This window comes from Pinus tabuliformis, chromosome 1_1, assembly GCF_031772625.1.
Source record: "Pinus tabuliformis cultivar Carrire ecotype Pingquan chromosome 1_1, CPIR1, whole genome shotgun sequence".
In the NCBI taxonomy this organism is placed as follows: Eukaryota; Viridiplantae; Streptophyta; class Pinopsida; order Pinales; family Pinaceae; genus Pinus; species Pinus tabuliformis.
The window spans coordinates 963,148,420-963,169,437 of record NC_142297.1 but is presented as its reverse complement, the minus strand read 5'-3'; the positions used below and the strand labels follow the sequence as shown (position 1 = coordinate 963,169,437).

Below are 21,018 nucleotides of genomic sequence, written 5' to 3'. Positions count from 1 at the left end.
GACCTAGGATACCTTCAAAACCATATTTGAAATAATGAATACCACTAAAGTCAACCAACTCAAAACTAAACTCTCCAACCTCAAGATGGGTGATTTCCACACAATTGATAAGGATATTGCAATGTTTAAAAACCTGAAGGACGACATTATTCAGGTAGGAGAGAAGGCAAACCAAATCTACATCTTGTGAGTATTATTTTGAATAATATCTCCCAAACCTTCAAATTGTTTGTTGACACTCTGCAGCATTTCTTTATTTGTGAAGGAACTTGCAATTCCTACTCTTGAGGAGGCTTTCTCTAATCTCATTCAACATCAAGCTTCTTTGAGGAATATGGGTAACTCACCCAACCTCCCCCCCCCCAGTCAAGCCCATTTAAAGGTTGTCTCAAACCCTCTTAAATATGAGTCCAATCACAAAATGGGAAATAGTAAAAATCCTCCAAGAAGAAAAAAGGCATATGCAACTACTATCATAAGGAGGGCAAACCCTTCATGTCTTGCCTTGCTCATCTTCATAAGATTGATGAGATTGCAAGATCTACAATGGGCAAACCAAATCTACATCTTGTGAGTTCTATTTTGAATAATATCTCCCAAATATTCAAATTGTTTGTTGTGACACTTTGCAACATTCCTTTATTTGTCAATGATCTTGCAATTCCTACTCTTGAGGAAGCTTTCTCTAATCTCATTCAGCATCAAGCCTCTTTGAGGAATATGGGTAAATTACCCAACCCCTACCCCCGTCAAGCCCATCTCAAGGTTGTCTCAAACCCTCTTAAATATGATTCCAATCATGGTAAAGGGGAATACTAAAAATCCTCCAAGAAGAAAAAAGCCATATGCAGCTACTATCATAAGGAGGGCCAAACCTTCATGTCTTGCCTTGCTCATCTTTATAAGATTGATGAGATTGCAAGATCTACAATAGGCATTAAATACCTTTTCAATAAGATTGTTGGATCTCCACATAGTGCACACTAGGAAATATAATCTGCACTTTGATCTACCTCTTTTCAAAAAGAATGTATTGTTGATTTTAGAGCTACCAAACATATGACCAAACATTTATACTTTCTCTTTAATTACAGATAGAAACACAGTGGAGAGAAAGTGGTTATTGGTGACAATTCAATAATACAAGTTGTAGGTTGTGGAGATGTCATCATTGATATAGCTAAGTCTAGACAAGTTCTTCTTGGTCAAAGTGTTGAACCAAACCTTCTTTCCATTTACTGCAACATACACAATAAAATGGAGGTACTTTCACTGGACTGAGGGTTGAAAAGAACATGAGTTATGCCTTTAAGGTGGTTGCCTTATGATATCGTGATGAATCCAATCATATGTATAAGTTGGGGAAGACCCCTTCCAAAAGAAAAAAGGGTTTGTTGCTATGGTAGCCAATGTCAATGACATTGACATGCTATGTCATCAACATCTCCATCAAACCAATTATGGATCTTTGCAACATATAAGTCAATTACATATAGCTAATGACCTTCCATTAGTGTTGTTTGTGTTGAATTTTTCTACAAGATGTCCAATAGAATTTGATATTTTGTCATATAATTACATCCTAATGATTTCCAACCAGTATTTTATGCCACCACTATCATTGAAAAATTACACTTCAGAAAATCTCAACAGTCAATGCAGCGGAAACAGTAAATATCATAGAAAGACAGCCATGCACAATAGAGATAACAAATTTTACCCTGGGAAACACGACCTTAGGAGAAAACACAACAACTTTTCTTTAGGAGAAATTATTCTTTAGAAAGGTTTACAAATCAGCAATTTGTCTAAAATAGGTGCCAATATCAAAGTCAAATACTAGTCAAACCTACGCTAGTCAACACTAATTAAATCTTCCAGAAATCCCTTCTAAACTATGTGGTCAAATTGCAGTCAACTACGGCCCTGTGGTCAGCTACAGTCAACACCCAGGCAAACTCAATCAACTCTAGTCAACTCTGTCCAAAAAGAGAAATCAACTTCCAAATCAAAACTCGCCCTTCTTCTCACACATGTGGTTGTCCAAGAGGTAAGAATGGCAGAGAAAACTTGCTCTTCATTCGGTGTTGGAATGACGCATCACAATGTCTATTTATACGAGTCGAATGGGTGTGATAACCCAAGGGACATGTCCCTTCACTGGACTGGGCCAACATGATTAATCAAATAAAAATTTTATATAATTTTTCTAGGCCAATTTCAAGACCGTTTTGCCATGCGGGAATACCTCCCAATGCTACAAAAAGTCAACACTGTCTCTTAGCGAGGGAAGTATTCTCCCTAGCTGCAAATAGATTTCGCCTTAGCTGAAATTTTTCCTTCCACAAGAAAAGTTCATGAGCTTGCTATGTTGATACAGCGTCTCTTGTTAAATTTCTAATAACAACCAAATTAATTTTCTCACGGTAATTTAATTTATCCACGGAATATTATTTATTTACCCATATAATTATTGAATCACCAAGAAATAAAATCATTGGTATTTTTAAATTCTAGAATTAAATATATAAACCGGGAATAAACCAGAGAGATAAATTACACTTTGCAAAATAAAATCACCCACAACAATTCTCTGTCATTTCACTATCTGGGAACCCTGGGATTTCCAACCCACAGAGATACAAGGAAAAAATACAAATCTGGAACCTGTAAATCGGCTCCCTCAAAATGAATTCAGCCCAAGGTAACTCGGCCTCAAGGAAATTAGTCTTCAGGGGAATCTATTTATTGTATTCAATGTTGTTTTATTTCTTTACAAAATTTGAAGGAACGTTGTGATACTAGTTAAAATACAAATCTGTTCTGTGCTCTTGTCAAGACTCAACCTTAAGGGCAATTCCTCCCTAAGGGATACTACAAAAACCAACCGCCACCAGCTAGGGTGTATAATCCAACACCAAAACTAGGAAATATCGATGGTTTCTCCCTCACTCGGTATGCTGCTTGAGTTCCTTGTCAATTCACAAATAATTTCTTCAAACCTCTCCCCTTGCGTCTCCTCCCTTTTATGATATTTTTCTCCTCCAAGAACCATGGGTGATAAGCAAAAACCATGGGTCACTTTATTTTTCTAAAGTGACTTTTTACCACCTTTATTTAATTATTTATTAATTTATTCTGTTGACCCCCTTTTCTTGTCATTAGCCCATAATCCAGATAGACTATGCCTCCAAGCTCCGCATGCTTCTATGGATTGGAGAGGGACATTACATGAGAGCAATAATCAGATTTACAAGGAAGGGATTCGAATTCCTAGGGTTAAGGGGGAGCCCCCCCCCCCTTCTCGCTCTTGATCTCAATTCACGCTCCGAGTGGGAGCGGCTCCAGAGCACCTCAGGAGCACAATCCCTACCTTTTCGGGAGCGTTTAGCCTTTTTTGCAAATTTTTTTTTTTGCAGCAATGTTCCAAATGCAATTTTTTTTCAAAGAAACAAATAAGTTTTGAGTGGGGCAGTTTAATGATCAATCCTATGGCCCTAGTATTGATATGTGATTCATGGTAGTGTGACATTCTCCTTAATCTTCATTTTCATCCTTTTACTTAAATTTTTAACATTACCATGAAATGACTCGAGATGTTTGAGAGTGGTTCTGACCTCATTGGATTTCATATGGAGAAAGTAGAATTTTAGATTTCATTCAAAATCCAACAGACTTATCAGTTTTTCAGGATTTCGGGATTGGGGGATTGGAATGTTTCCATTGAATTTTGTCATGTATTAGGGTATGGAACTTGTATTTAATCAAGAGCACCAATCCCTCTATGTACCTCGATGTCAGTGACATTGGTTATCGAACTCCTTTATCATGACCCTCCTAAAAATGTACGCATCACTCAAACAAAATCTTGACTTGACATGCTATGCTTTTTCTATCTTATGTTAATGCTTAGAGGATGATATTAATGACAAAGATCCCTATACATATCCGGAGGTAATAACAAAGATACCTCTGGATATTAATGCTTAGAGGGTGAGATTAATGACAAAGATCCTGATTTTCCAACAAGACTAAAAAATTAGAAATTTCTTGTGGTGGCAAGAGGCCCAAGATAATAGTTTAATTGTCTTTTCTAGTTTCTAGTAGTTTTTATAACTATTGACTCTTTCATATTTATTATGATATTTTTTTAAACAATATATGACAATTTAAGTTTGATGTTTGAAGTTGGCAATTATAACTCATTAGTAATGAATTATGAATATGATGCTTCATGAAAGTTGAAAGTTGTTTCATTTCATTTCATTTGATAACATTTCATTTCATGTTAGATATTATTTGTTGTAATGGTTACACTTAGCTTAGAAGTACAACTTTGGTGATCAATGATGATAAATGTTATATATTGAATTTTGAAAGCTTGAAACTTTAAGATTGATGAATCATGAGATTCAATATGTTGTATGTTACGATGTTACTAACTTGAGGACGTGGTTGATGAAGATTATAACTTCTAGATGATTGTTGTTATATGGTTCAATCTATGTCTTTAATGTTTTTTATATCTAATTCATCATTCTACATGTTTTTGTTGACATATATGCATCAAAATATAAAAAATATAAATATATATATATATATATATATATAAAACGCTCTGGGATTCGCTCCCAAACCGAGAGCTTGAGAAAATGTCGCTCCTGCTCCCAAGTAACCCTGCCAATTCCAAATATCACCTATCTGATTTCCTAGGCTTCATATCTCTGTTGCTAAACTAAAAGAATCATTCACTCACAATTCAATTATCTATTTGTACAACATAGTAGCTTGCAGTTACAGGTAACTGAAGCTACCATAACTAACATATGTCATGGCAGTTTGCTTTGGCTTGCCGTCCATTGAAGTTGTCTGGCTAATATCAAGTCAGTTGTGTGATATCAAGCTGTTAAACAATCAATACCAATAGCCATGTTGTTGGTGCTGGCTTGGCAGAAGCTCTCATTAGCACCACTCCAGCAGCAAGAAAACAAGAACCAGAAGAAACTTGAGAATGGAAAAAAGGGGGGAAGAATAGAGCAGTTCTGTATGCAATCACTATAAGGAAATTTTGTTGGAGTCTTTAAATTGCTTTTATCTCTAGGTAGGAAATTAATTTTTTATTTCATTACACCAGACTGAAAGCCTAGAATTTTTTAAACAAAATGAAAACAATGATAAATTGCACAATATATGCTAATATTTTTATGTTTACGTAGAATCTTAAATTCATCTTGCAAATGTGTCTACTTCAGACTAGGCCCCACAATGATTTTATTCCAAAGCTTTATCCCATGTAGAATTCACCAGTGGATGCTTGTAGTATGTAGTATATACCAAAAGAACACTACGTTGGGTGACTTAGTCACACACTAGTAAACAAAGAATACTTGGTCAGAACAAAGCCCATAGTGAAACATTACATGACCAACAAGCTCATTCGGTGATCCAGGCAGACTAAGGAGAGAGGATGATATTGTAGACATACCTTTTGGATATATTGTGATTGTTTGAGATCAACTGGAAATTTAGAAAAGTTACATTTTATCAAAAACATGAATCAGTGTCAACTCAACTATGATAAACATTCAAGTCCTAAAGGGATCCTAAATCTGGTTTTAGTCAACAAATCCATCCAGAATCATATCCAAGTAGCATGCACATAGGCATACTCCACATTCATTGAGGATATCCAGAGAATTTAACATCTCAAATGCAAAAAAGAAGAGAAAACTATGAAGATCCAAACCATTAGGAGAAAAGAGAGTAAGAAGATGTATCCACAAACTAAAAATCCTTTGCTAGTTACATACTCAATATGTTTGGACAGTTTTGATGGAATTTCTGATATATACAATCATTGTTTTTAATATCCTTTAGCACCAAAGTCAAATAAAAAAATTGTATGTTTTCAATTGGGAACCTCAATACCTGGTGGAAAAGTCATACCTGAATAATCATTGACAATGTAAGGAATATAGCTAGGAGCACAATCATGCCCTGAATGAATTGAACCAAAGAAAGATGACAGTTTAAAATTTGTCCATACATATATACTACATATTGTCATGATTCCTTTGCTGACTATGGATACTCACTTACATATATAACTTTGAATCGCAACATGGTGCCTCTTATATCCCTGTACTTTTCAATTTGAGTTGATGGGCTGATAAGAAATCCCAGCAGCAAGTAAAGAACAGTTGGTACAACAGCTATCAAAAGGAGAAATTTGTTTACATCAGGCTGCAGAAAAGCTTGATAAATCTGCAAAACATGTCTCATTAGGATCCAGAAAATTAAATGAGTGTAAACTGTTACATCAAAGTAAAGAACCAAATCCTCATTATACTTCATCTGAGCATGCATGAAAATCAATATCTAAGCAACTACAGACAAACATAACACATGGAGTAACTTCAACTGAGAGTATACAGTAGCACATAAACTATATCTTCTTGGACATTAATAAAAATTGTCATATCTTATTTATCCTAGATATGGCAAAGGAAGAGAATCAGCTGAGTCAGAATCCAGTGCTAGCCAAATTTGTATAGTTGAAAATTTATCAAATGGCTGAGAATTAGTCATGGACAAGGATAAAAGAAAAGTTAATTTATCTGGAACCATTCCAAAGCAGAACTGCTAAAGACAAATTTTCATTCAGCCAAGAAAAAAAATAATGGACAGATTCAATGAAGGGCCCTTCAATCTGATATTACCGATGTACAGTGCAAATTCTAATATTAGGCTTTTAATTTTTGTCAGAAAATATGACTTTCCAATTTTTGCCACTTTTTTAAAAGCATATGACTCAAGCCTGTATAAAGGAACATATACTTACAGTTACAAACATGGCACTACTCAACCCAAGCTGAGACTTTAATATACCCATTGCTGTGCCCCGATGATCCTCAAAGTTTTCCACACTGCAAAAACAAAGAACCAACACAAACAGTTACTTCGCTGCATCAAAATAAACAATTTGAGATATTCAATTTTCTTTAAATTTTATATTAATTCAAAGACATCTTATGGCACAAAAGATAATGTTAGACACTGAACCTGGTCATCATGCAGGCTGTGTCAATCCAACCATCTCCACCAGTTCCCAATGCCAAATACAAGCACAGCTGTCACCCATAATAACAAAATATGAAACATAGGCTGGCTATATGGAAAAATATCAAGAGGCATTTCTGACAGAAAAATAAGGTAAAAAGCATGGGCAAAGGGCAATAAACCTTAAAAAATCTCTCATGCTAGGAATTGGAGAAAAGTATTGCAGAAGAAATGACAGCATCCTCAACTCATGTTCCTACCTATTTATCACACAGCTAAGAAAATCAGTTGCTTACCATCCATATAGATCTTGGAGTATCATCTGCAATCGTCATCCACATCTGTATCAAATTTAGAAATGCAAGCTCAGAGTCAGTTGAATTGCATTTCTGATACTTAAAATTAAATAAAAATATAACTGATAGTTGAAATGCTGCAACAAAGACATCACTCTAAAACACATAGTGATAAAGGACAAATTAGTGAAGTGATAGCTTTATATAGGCTACTAACCAGACCATAGCCAAATACTCGCAGAAGTGTCCCAATGTACACAGTGACCCATGGTGCGTAAAAGTTGTAAAAAAAGCCAGAAACCAGAGCAACAAAAGCTCCAAAATCTTTAGCAGCTCCAATATTGTCAATCTGCTCTTGAGTGTAGTGAAATTTTATTTTGATATGTTCACTATAAACAGCATAAGTGTATGTTAACCCACTGCATCCCTGCAAAATAAAAACAGGCCTCATATGTTACTTACAGAATTGATTTAATCTGTATCATAAGAGTTACAAATCAAAATCTTCAATTGTAAGGAGAAAGTTTAGTTGAGATTCAGCAGAACATGCTTTTGCAAGATTAGTGGTCCAGCAACCGAGGACCCACTGTTGAAAGGTAAGCTTTGCCAAAATTCAACAGTGTTGGAAATGACAACCTCTTGAGGTAATGGCCATTGCAATATAAAGTTATAAACTGTATTTACATATGCACTTCTGTCAATTCTTCTCTTGTGCATGCATGGCTCCTTGACTTCACTTGTAATGTGAGTTCCCTTTACATTGTCGTTGCCGTGCATATATTGCCAAGGGCCCAGAAAACAATTTATTGGCAACATTGGAGAAAATATTGGAAAATCAGTGGACTTTAAAAAAAACAAAACATTTATCTTTTTATTTTATTTTTAAACACAATAAGAAACCCCCTCCCTCTGGCCCGATTATGGGCAAATGTAATAGTGAGTGACCCCTTTGTTCTCAATCCCTAGCTTTCATTCTTCAAAATGAGCAAAATCCAAAATATTCTGGAGCCAACCAATATTTTCTATTTTCAGATGATATATTGCTCATATATCGCAATATTTAAAAATTGGAAAAAAACCACTAATTTTTTCCAGTGATATAATTGCTGACTAGGGGACATAGCGATATATCATGATGACAGCAATAATTTTGTGATTTTTGCAACACTGGTGCATATATCAATTGGTATCAAAGCCCTGTAGATTAGGATCATTTCACGGTTTCATGATTACAGCTCCCCTTTGGATTTTTTCTTGCCCAGAACCATTAAGCTTTTTCAAACAATTCAAGCGATTTGCAGGCACATTGACACCCCTATTCTTGATTTCAAGTCATCAGGACACAAGTAACCAATTGTCACTCAGACATCCCTCAGAAAAGATTTTGCATCTTTTCTGCAAGATTTCTGCAATTTTGCCAGACACCATATGTCTATTTATGATTACTGATTAGTGAAACCACTAGTTTTCATGGCTATAACACTAGTTTTTTTCATGTTCCATTGATTTTATTCCTGTACTGATGGTTATTAAGTTAAACCACTGATCAAATCCATGGATTTGCCACCAAAACCCACAGAAAGGTCAAGCACTTGCAATTTTAACATGTGTGGCCCACTCCACATCTGTGCTCTATTAAGCATTGCTTGTGGCTTCCAATAGACATTCTGTCATCATTTATTGCATTGTGGCTCACCACAATTCTTCCAAACACTTGCAACTCTAGGGAATTTAATATCATTCATTTTCTATGAAGCAAATGCAAGAACAACAACAATTATTGCTGGAACAGTTGGCTATCCAATGCCAATAACATAACAAGTTTCAGACACAAATGATGCTAAACACAATGTCCATGTTCCAGCAATTGATGATCACTCAGCAACAAACCCTACTATTGGCCCCCCAACAACAATTGTTGTTACAATAGCACAATCAACCTATGGTCATCCCCATATCCCAAACGTGCTTCACACAAGACAACAAGCTTTCCATCCCTAAATTTGACAAAAACCTAAATGGCAACAGGCTTGACTCCTAGCTTCGCAATCTAGAAGCCAATTTCGCGATTCAATCTATTCTGATAAATGCTCAAGATTATTGTCACTAAAGTTCATTAGGAAGAGCAAGCCCTCACAAGGAAACAGAGGTAAATCCGGTGCCCACAACCACCAAATCCAATTGGCATTTGGGATGATTTCAAGTCTATCGCATATAAGTGGTTCAAAGTTCAAACAATTAAGGTATAAGGATGCAATGTTGTCACAATGGCTACAACTCAAAGAAAACACTTGGACAAACAACACAATAGTTCATTGAGGACTTCAACAAACTCTCCATCAAATTTCAGGTAAAGAATTTTAAAAGTGTTCTTCATGTTAAGTTCATTTCTAGTTTGTTTTCTCAGATCAAAACAAACTCGAACTCTTGCCAATATCTTCACTGGATTACCCCTGCAATGTTTCTAAATAGGAATACAAGTGATATAAAGCAAATAATCTGTGCAGCAAAATATAAAAACGAAATACACATTAAACACCCATGGAAACGCTGCAGATATGGAACTGTTGAGCCATTTTATTACTTCTTTGAGGGCAAAATACAATGGATAATAGAAGGGTGCAACTGGTCTTGTCTCAATGAAAAAGCATGACCAAACCCACGTGAGAAAATGGCTGATCTGATGGCTGCTCCAACTGCCGCACCAATCTGCACTAGGCTGCCCAGAAAACTGCCTTTTTTCTAGGTTCGAATGGCTGAAAAGTCCACTTCCTATGCCCAGAAAATCATATGCTTTTAACCCCGGGCTCCCTGGCCTAAACCCAAAAAAACCCACGAAGGAATTTGACTGGTTTAGACTTCGGAAATTCGACCCCCTTGGAGCCCAACTTCCGCTGCAACTGCAAAACTTGGCCTGCTGGAATCTGCCAGTAAATCCTCCCGGAAATGGTCCCAAAGTGCTGGGTTGACCCCATTGTTTTAAGAAACGGCCGTTTCGATACCGAAACGGCCGGGTTGATCCGAGCCATTACCCTCTGCTGTGACCCGGCCCTTGGAACGGTTCGACTGGCCGAGTCAGCCATGACTCGGCCAACTCGGCCGTTTCTGTATTGACTCGGCCGAGTCATAACCAGTGGCCTGTAACCCCATCAAAACAGCGATTTGACATTTTTTTAATGAAATTTTGAAGTGTTTGCTGATTGGTTTGAACTCCAATGTGTTTTATGAATTAGTTAAATGTTATTTGGGGTCCATTTCCCCTTCCCAAACCCTATTTAACACACTCAAATGCTCTCTACTATTGATATGCTATTCAAATTTCATGGTAATGTTAAATTCTTAAAGTAAAAGTGACATTCTCCTTAATCTTCATTTTCATCCTTTTACTTAAATTTTTAACATTACCATGAAATGACTCAGGATGTTTGAGAGTGGTTTCGGCCTCATTGGATTTCATATGGAGAAAGTAGAATTTTAGATTTCATTCAAAATCCAGCAGACTTATCAGTTTTTCAGGATTTCAGGATTGGAGGATTGCAATGTTTCCATTGAATTTTGTCATGTATTAGGGTATGGAACTCGTATTTAATCAAGAGCACCAATCCCTCTATGTACCTTGATGTTAGTGACATTGGTTGTCGAACTCCTCTGGGATTCGCTTCCAAACCAGGAGCTACTGAAAATGTCGCTCCCGCTCCTGTTTTCGCTCTCGCTCCCCACTTTCGCTCCTGCTCCCAACTTCCAAGTAACACTGAGCCAGATGATGTTGGCAACTCTAGCAGTAGCCAGTAGTATTGGTCACAGACTTTTGTTGTAGAGGCCATTTATAGCCTCCTTGGTTATGTGTTTTTGTTTTGATCTCTATATCATCATCGTGTATGTATTGGACAATGCATTGGGTGCCATTTTGATATAATGGATATATTCATGAGCCTACTTTGATCATATGTTGTCTTCTATCTATATTCTAATGCTGTGTGTTTGGAAACATGAATGAAAATCTTTAAAATTATGTGTTTTTATAAAAAATAAATATTTAATGTATTTTTTACAATGACCGAGTCATTGAAATCGAGCCGGCCGAGTTGATACCGAGTCGGAGTCGGAGTCGGAGTCGACCCTCGGCCGAGTCGGAGTCGGAGTTGGAGTTTTAAAACATTGGCTGACCCCTACTATCAATCCCCTGACTTCCCAAATGGACTTCCGGCCTATGGCACCTGCTCCTAAGCTCCATGAAAATGCTGGACTGATCCTCTGCCCTGTCCCCAAGACCAGTTATTCGAACCACTGGGATGCTAGCTCTACTGGCTGCAAAACTCACAAGAAATGTTGGCCTATTGCTTCTCTCCCAATCCTCTAACTCTCCCAGCAAATGGTTGATCAATGATAGCTCCAACTCCTCCTGTGCATTCTCCAGCTACACAAAAATACGCACTCCCTGTTTGTGGTTGAATGGCGGGCACGGAAGGTCCCCCAAAGGAAAGGGTGAATCTCCCGCTTGAGAGATTCGTGGCTAAACAAAAGGTTGACTCAGCTAAACAGCAAAGCGAACAGTCAAGTAATTTTGATTACAAGGTGTAAGAATGAATCCAAATGAGAGCTTCGTCCTCCTTTTAAGTCCTTGGGCCTTCCTTGCCTCATGTGGACCCCTCCATCCAGTTATTCGACTTCCCTCCAAACCAATGTTGCACGAAGCGGGAGCGAAGCGGAAGCGGGAGCGCGGAAGCGTCATTTTCCAAAAATCTAGGAAGCAAAGCGTCCGCGGAAGCGTCTGCTATATATATATATTTTTATATTTTTTTGCATTTATACTCAAAACAAACATCCCAAATACCAAATTAATTGTAGAAGACATGAAAACATGCATATTTTTGCATAAATCAAGATAGATATGGCATCCATGATTCCATTGTAGTTACTAGTATGTACAACAATCATCTATATTCTAGCTATTACAAACATACATCAAATTTTTAAGCATATTATAAAACATAAAACATTTAAGCATATTATAAAACATAAAACATAGAGCATATTATGATTTATCTAGCAAGTGAGCAACTGTCAACATTTGTCATGTCCAAAATTCAAATAATAATGTTTACAAAATATGTCACTTGGTCACCGCCAAGCCAAAAAGGTTCAAAATTCAAATTCACAAGTCTACAAGTCTAATGAGTAATCTATGACAAAAAGTAGTAGATTGTGAATATATCTACTAATCTCTCTTCCTTCCACCACGAATAGAACGTGATGGCGGGCCTCCACGTGGTGGCAATGAAGAAGATGGTCCCTGTGTAAGTCGTGGCACTGAAACTAATGAAGAAGAACCCCTTGCTGTTGGTGTTGAACAATGGAACCTAGGAACCAAGGGACCAGATGGGGGTGGGGGTGGTGGCATATCAACACGGTCATCATCATCCTAGAATCGCTCAAAAAATTCATGCAAAAAAAAAAAACACTAGTTAACAAAAAAATTAAAAACATGAATTAGAGAAATGCTTTATAAGGGAAAATTGGAAAATTCATACCACAATGGACATACCTGGATAAGAGCATCCTCTAATTGCTCTAGTCGCAACACTCCATCCTCCAAATTGGGCTCCTCTGGATTCTTGTCCCAAATCAACAAGTCTTTATTAGACTTTGCATCTTCACAGTAATGGGACAACAATCACAAGTTGTAATGAACATAAACCAAGCTCTCTGCCCGGTCTAAATTCAACCTGTTCCTTTTAACACTGTGGATGAAAGAATAAGAGCTCCAACACCTCTCTGCAGAAGAAGTGTTTACCACCTGTGATAGCACCCGCAATGCCAAACTCTGTAGAAGTGGAGTACCCCCTCCATGCATGTTCCACCACTCGAGCAGAAAAAGTCTCTCGATCTTGAATTGCATGCATGCTCCCAAATGGACCAGTGTTGAGCGTATAGTTGCTCACCTGTCTCCGTACCAATGCAGCCTCCTCCTCATCAGGGATTAATTTACTCAATGCAGCCATATATTTTTCGTGAACCTCTCTATCTTGGTGTGGTTTTTTCCTGCTTCCCCCCCCAGGTGCTGGTGTTAAAAGCCATGATGGATGATAGTATTTAGGTGTCAAAACATATGCTAATGCATGCAATGGAATATTTAGCATTTCCCATCGGTTTTGCACCTCTACACGAATATAATTGTACAAGGTGGTATCTCTAGGCTCAACAATGTCTTTAATCTGCCCCAACATGCTATCCATTTGCTCATACACCTCCCCAATTACTGGTCGATCTGAATCTGCAAACTTGATCATGTAATAAATTGGTTTGGTGAATTGCAAAACATATTTAACCTGTGACCAAAAGTAACTGTCAAGAACAGTGTCCTTGACTGCATTAGCACCATCTGAGTCAGTGTTAATTTCATCCCATGTTTCAGCACACACCAGATTAGTTAAAGCTTGTCTCACCCTCACTAGCCGCCTAAAGGTGAGGTAATAACTAGCAAATCTTGTCTTTGCAATTTTAAGCAATTGCAACTTGGAGTAAGTGCCATAGAAGTAGTTTACCCTTGTATGCCCTGTGATGAATTTAATGAGCTGCTTCCCTTTCCTGTAAACCTCAGCAATCCACCCACAATCTTTGTGTTTCACAATATCATGCATCAAAAGGTTCAATGTGTGAACCAGGCACCCAGACCAAAAGATGTGTGGATGAGTACGCTCAATAATTTTTCCTGCTGCCTTACAATTTGCTGCATTATCTGTGATCACTTGAACCACATTATTCGGACCAACATCTTTGATTGATTTCAATAGGAGATCTGCAATGTTTTGTGCAGTTGCACTGATGGAGGAGGAGTCATGACATGCAATAAATACTGCACCACTAGAAGAAACACCAAGAACATTTATCAAATGTTGGTTTCTAATATTTGTCCACCCATCTGATACAATGGATACCCCAGAATCCACCCACTCATGTGTAAAACGTGTCAAAGCTCTTTGAACCTTAGCTTTTTCTCTTTCTAATAACACTGTTCTAGCTTTCTCATAGTTGGGGGCCTTGTATCCTTTTGGGGCTTCATTGATGGCCTTTACCATGTCATGCCAATAGGGAGAGCGAAGCACATTGAATGGTACACCGCAAGCACAAAGAAAACGGACTATCTTTCCATCCACATCATCCCTCCCAGCAACATTAAGGAAATCCCCTATTGTTCTTCTACCTCCAGAGGTTGCAGAAGTACCATGAGGAGATGGGCAACTACCAAATTTAGAGGTTGCACTTGATTCAGAATGAGTTTTTTGTTTCTTGTTTTTTCGTTGTGCAGCCATCTCTATTTGGATGTATTTTCTTCTTTCTTCAGTTGAAATGTTTGGGCAAATTTGTACCCCCACAGAACCCTTTTTTTCATCACTGTCCAGCACCCCACAAAGATGCCTCCTCAGACGAGTATATGAACCCGTATATGGTTTTCCTCCATGACAACCATGAGGGCACACAAATTTGTAAGATCCACCACCCTTTCCCCCATCAAGTTTGGTCACATAGTTCCACAAGGGTGTTGATGTACCTTTCCCATCTTGTGCTTCAGTGTCCCCTTCAAGTTCATCCCCTTCCTCTTCAAACCCTTCCTCTTCAAACCCTTCCTCCTCATCATACATTGGGTCACTACTATTAGGACCAAGTTCATCCCCTTCCTCTTCCCCTCTATTCCTCACCCTTGCCATCATTAAAACCAAGAGTGGAATGATACATAGAAGCCAAAAGAACACCATCTTGGAATATGGATATAGGTGGTGGACAACCTGTAAATAAAGGAGCAAGTAGAAACAATGGGAAAGAGTAGGAGAGGGAGGAGAAAAATACAATTTTTTTTTCAAAAAAACAAGGGAGTTTGGGGTTTGAACTTACCTCTTTAGCTCTTGTAGATGAAGTCCTCCAAGCTCTTGCTCCAAGCTCCTCCTCCTTCTCCTAGCTCCTCCTTCTTCACTCCTCCAAGCTCTCCTCTCTTCTCCTCTCCTTTCCTCTCTTCTCTTCTCCTCTCCTCTCTTCTCTTCTCCAACTCTCATAAACTCAAAGTGAGAAAATGAGGAATGAATGGGAGCTTTATGCTTTTCATTCCTCACCTAAACTCACCCTAACCCACCCCCTCATTGCAAGTTAAGTTAACTTTTAAAAAAAATTAAAAAAAAATTAAGTTTAAAACCGAGCCCGCGCGGAAATTTCCGGAAGCGCTCCGAAGCGCTCGTGAAGCGTGCGCTTCCGGGCCCGAAGCGTGGCGCTTCCGGAGGCCCGAAGCGCCCTCCGAAGCGCGGATCGGGGGCAACGCAACCCAAAAACCAGGAATCGTTTTAAAAATTCGGAATCGCGCTTCATGAAAACTGGAATCGCGCTTCGGCTGGAGGTTCCGGAACGCTTCCGTACGGGACGCGATTCCGGCCTAGGATCCGGGGGGGGGGGGGGGGGGCGCTTCCTGCAACTATGCTCCAAACCATTTGAATGGCCCAGTCCGAATTCACATGTGGGTGGCCCTCACATTCCACTAGCAGCCTGTTGGACACCTAATCCTCAATGGGTTAGTGTGAAAGCCGAATAGACAAAAGGAGTCCAAGAGACCTTGGGATGTGGAACCCAACGATCAAACTATGTACTATAAATGTATATCTCTTGTTAATGAAAATGTACTCTCATGTTTTATCCTTCAGATTCTCTTGCTGCCATGTATGTGTTTAACATGGTATCAGAGCAAGCATATTCCTGCCCTGCATAATTTCTTTGAGCCATTTGTTTTATGGCCTTTATGTGCAGATCATTTCTGCCATCACTTGTGAATAATTTCTCAACTAAATTTTAGCTGCAACCTGTTATTTCTCCAGCGCCATTTTTATTCACCTGCATTCTAAAAACGCTCCTTGCTCAGACCTACCATCTCTGCCCTAGTAAGAATGCACCTCTGACTTATCATTGTTGGCACGTTTTTGTATGAGTGTAACGTCTCTTGGTCTTCCAGAACTGGAGCGTTGAATCTCTATGATGAACGCCCTCTGTCAAGAGACTTGCTGCAAACACTGTCTCACTGCGTCAGTGTCATAGACGTTTTATATTCTCCTGTAACTCCTATTTTCCTGCAACCTCTGGCCGCATTACTTCTCTGCGCTGAATTGGAGGATGTGCATTCTTGTATCGTGGTTGGTGCACTGTTCGGGAAGTTTTTCGAGCGTTGAAGCAGTGTATTGCGACTTTGGTGCATGACCGAGTATCCTGTTGATGAATGAGAATTAAAAGTTGTGGTGTAAACGATTTTTTGGTTGGTGTTGTGACCTGTATATGGTGCATTCTTTTGCGTTCGAGCTATTATAAAGAGGCAATGATACATTATATCGGGTTGAATGGTATATATACACCTGCGTTGCAACTGGTTTGTGATGTGCGTACAATTGGACTTCATTGTAAGATAGACCTTGCCTTGCTACGTTGAATAGTTGTTGTACAGTGTTATATATGTATAGTGTGTAAGACTGGAATGTGGTTCTCCATGTTGTAGTGGCACATATTTTGAAGAATGATGCGTACAATTGTTTACATCATTCATTAAATGTCAAATCTTATTATAAAAAGGCGGTGGTGTATATATATATATATATATATATAGATATATAATTTTGTTTGGTGGATATGCTCCTATGTCCAATACTACTCATAATACTATCAAGACTTCCATCTAACAGTGAGGCTGAGTGAGGCTGCTCCTGTTCTAGATTTCGTTGAGCCGTCATCAGTTGGACGCCCAGAAAAAGGCCGACCGCTACAGTACAAACTTACATTGTAATTGTACCACTGGTTTCCCCGCCCCTATCGAGAATCAGACGGTAAAAGGTTGAGGATTCAAAACCTGAAGGAGGAGAGTATACGCCCGATTCCAGTGATTGCAATTGAATTATGATATCGACGAATAAAATGTAAAGATGCATCTCGCATTTGTATGCTGTTGAGACGAGTTTGATGTTTGCTGGCCCTTCATCTTCAGTCAAGGGGTCGATTTTGCCATGGTCAGAATCTGAAAGAAACAACGTGTTTGTTGCCAAACATGTAATTCAACAAACTGCAAACGTATGTCAATTTGTCACCATACGTCTCAAATGTAGTGACAGCGTTCCATGGGCTTCTTTATGGCTGATCTTTAAAGACGAAGAACCCTTCAAATTGATCTTATTGCACTGAGCCGAGTATCTGACTGCTGCTCATGATAGCGCTGAGGGCTACTAAAATTTGATGCCTTGAATCCTTGTGGTCTTTATTCCAGACTTTTATACCTTTCTTTAAATGGAGTGCAAAATAACAATTAAAACTCTCTTCTTTTAGGCCGAGGAGCACAGATGATCTTCTGAAATAAATGCCTTAATGAGGGCCAGAATGGTGTCCAGAACATTGAAGATATGCCGAGAATACAACTTGGTGATATATGTGAAGTTAGTTTTGGCACTATTTAAGTTATTTTCATGTGAATTGATATACTATGCATTGGTCATTTTGGTGGTCATTTTGGTGTGGCTCCATATACTGTGCGTTGGTTGTTTTGGTATGGTTCCATTAACCATGCATTGATTTCCCTTAAAAACGATGCTCCTATGTTCATACATGCATTAAAGTTTTGAATAGTCATAGTTCATACATGCGTTAAAATTTATTGGATTGTAGATGGCATGTGTTGAATAGACTAAATAAAAGAGATGGAAAATAAAGGTGGGAAAGTGGTATTTTTCATAGCTATAGGGTCATAATAGATTTAGGAATCGAATGGATATGTGCTGGGCTCTTGCCTCTTTGAAGGATCCAAGCAAGTTTGCAGTTGTTGCTACCCCAGTGTGGCATTGTATTTAAAACTCATTATAGTGCATTGATTCCTTGATTCGACTGCTGCATAAGAGTTTGGTGGGCTGTATAAAGGCAGTGACTGTTTTGACAAATAAAAATAATCTTTTGTGGAGAAAAGTTTGGTTGGTTGTATTGTCAGAACATAGTGTTGATCATGAGTAAACTCTTATTTTGGTGCTTGCTAGTTGCACACTGATCATTTGTTGCACATTTACAAAGGATATTGCTAGTGGGTATTACTTTTCTGCATCGAGTAGTAGTTGTGATCAATTTTTAAGTTGTAATTCTAACATTGAAGAAAAAAATGACCAGAATCAGTGAAATATTAGAGTTCCTCAAAACTCTAATATTTTCTACTAATCATGTACATTAAAAGTCAGCAAAGTTTCTCACAGACATTCAGGTCTGTCTAAAAAATGCACAAGAGAAGATGGAATTTTTGCAGCTCAAAACTCAGCTACAACAAGAAGAATTAAAACAGAGGAGTCATCATTCTGACCCTGTTTCTGTTCAGAACAATGACACAGACTCCCATAAACAGCAAGACAATATTGTTGAAGTTCATTCAGATTTAGTACCCAATAAAGCAGCAGTTGTACATGCAGATGCAGAAACTCACTCTGCACTTCCCGAGCCCATCATCAGACCTTGGGAACAACTTGTCCACAACAAGCACAAAATTGGTCTTGGTTATGCCAAGGACTTGTCCTTTCATATTCCAAACTACTCAAAGCCCATTCAATTTCAAAGTGCCGTATTGACAATTCACATCCAGCTGTTCCAGATTCTGCTCCTCTTCCACAGCAACAACAACAACAACAGATTGTGAAATGCCAACACTGCAACCGAGTTGGCCATCTGAAAGATCACTATTTTGATCTTCATCCATGTAAGCACTATCATAAAACCACCCATTCTTCACACAGATGCTTCAGAAACAAACGTCCTGCAAGAACAAAGATTCATCTTGGATGGATCACTTCTTGGCAATGGGCATCAACAGCCAAGAAGATATTCCAATCACATGTCAGAACTTGTTCCAGAGTATTGAACAGTCTTGCAGTTGATTTTTCTCCATCATCTCACCTTGTATCTAAGAGGGGGGAAATGATGGTCATCTACAAGCTTCAAAGCCACATCAAGCGAGCCTGAGCCACAACCTACCAGACTAGTTTTAGAGTTGTAGCCAGAGACAAAGATGCCCCTAAGCATGCCTTTAGTTGGTAATCTGGGACACTTCCTCTAACAAAAGACTTGAGGTTCTTGCCAGTTTCGGAAGAATTCCAGGAATAGAATTGGGGACACTTCCTCTAGCAGAAGACTCCAGCTTCTTGTCAGTTTTGGAAGAGTTCCAGGAATTGCATTAAGCATTCCAGAGTTGTTGGTCATCCTTAAACCATCACAGGTTGAGACTTCCCTTTTTAGGTTGAAGTTCTCCCTTTTATGCGGGGTGAGACCTCCGTTTCATGGTTGAAGGTTTCCCTCTTCAAAACAATAGGAGCACTTCCTCTAGCAGAAGACTTCAGCTTCTTGCCAGTGTTGGAAGAGTTACGGGAACTACACTAAGCGTTCCAGTGTTGGTGGTCATCCTTAAACCACAGCCCTTTATACCAACATTTCAGAGAGCACATTCAGCCTAGTGCTGCCATGCATTTTTGCACATTTTGTATTACAGCTCTCTTCTTGGAATCATACATAACCCTTCGAATTAAGGGGGGGAATGTTGGAAACCTAATCCTCAATGGGTTAGTGTGGAAGCGGAATAGACAAAACGAGTCCAAGAGACCTTGGGATGTGGAACCCAACGGTCAAACTATGTACTATAAATGTATATCTCTTGTTAATAAAGATGTACTCTCATGTTTTATCCTTCAGATTCTCTTGCAAGTCCCTAAGTCGAAAATGTTGGGTTCTCTTCCTTAGCCAAAATTGTGCAAAATTGTGTAGCAACACCCTGTTACAAATGTATTTGAGAAGGGACATATAGTCCTCCCCTCCCAAATGTTGCTTGCCCCTCAAGCAACCTCAAAGTTGGGTGCTCCAAAATTTGCTCACCCTCCCAGGTGGCATCTTCATCTGGCAAGTTCTTCCAACGCACCAACAACTCCCTGATGGTCCTGCTCCTCAGTCTCCTTTCCCTGCTCTTTAAGATGGCCTCAGGTTCCAAAACCAAGTGGCCCTCGTCATCCAACGGGAGTAAATCTGTTATTGCTATCACCTGTTGTCCCAACACCTTTTTAAGGCATGAGACATGAAATACATTGTGGATCCTGCTCCCTTGAGGCAGCTCTAGCTCATAGGCCACCTCCCCAACTCGTCTAATCACCCGGTAGGGCCCATAGAAGCGGGGTTGTAGCTTCTCAGGCCCCTTCTGCTTTAACATGGACTACCTATAAGGCTATAGCCAGAGGAACACCAAGTCCCCCTCCTCGAAATGCCTCTCTGTCCTGTGTCGGTCTGCATACACCTTTTGCTGATTTTGGGTTGTCACCAAGTTATCCTTGAGAGCCTTGAGGATGTCTTGGCTCTCTTGGACCCAATCTTTGGCCTTTGGGGCCTGCTGTCTCCAAAAACAATGTCAGCAAAAGATAATGCATCATATCCATATAAAGCACGGAAAGGAGTCATACCAATGGACATGTGGTGGGTGGTGTTGTAGCAATACTCACCCAGATGCAACCACCGAATCCAAGCCCTCTGCTGACCGGTCACGTAGTTCCTCAGGTACCCCTCCAGCCACTGATTAACCCTCTCGGTTTGGCCATTTGTCTGACGATGATAGCTAGTGTTAGGAGTGAGTTGGGTC

General features: G+C 39.0%; 1 protein-coding gene across 3 annotated transcripts in view; it reads right to left on the bottom strand.

The window, feature by feature from the left end:
• LOC149217698 (protein NUCLEAR FUSION DEFECTIVE 4-like) overlaps nt 1-21,018 on the bottom strand; it is a 238,943-nt gene that overhangs the window by 156,873 nt on the left and 61,052 nt on the right. For all 3 annotated transcript variants that reach the window (XM_089393047.1, XM_089393045.1, XM_089393046.1), the window contains exons 3-8: nt 7,573-7,782; nt 7,356-7,400; nt 7,063-7,130; nt 6,842-6,926; nt 6,100-6,264; nt 5,947-5,997 (exon numbers count right to left, since the gene is read on the bottom strand). In XM_089393047.1, the coding sequence (XP_089249173.1) occupies nt 5,947-5,997; nt 6,100-6,264; nt 6,842-6,926; nt 7,063-7,130; nt 7,356-7,400; nt 7,573-7,782 (624 nt within the window). The remainder of the gene's footprint in view (nt 1-5,946; nt 5,998-6,099; nt 6,265-6,841; nt 6,927-7,062; nt 7,131-7,355; nt 7,401-7,572; nt 7,783-21,018) is intronic.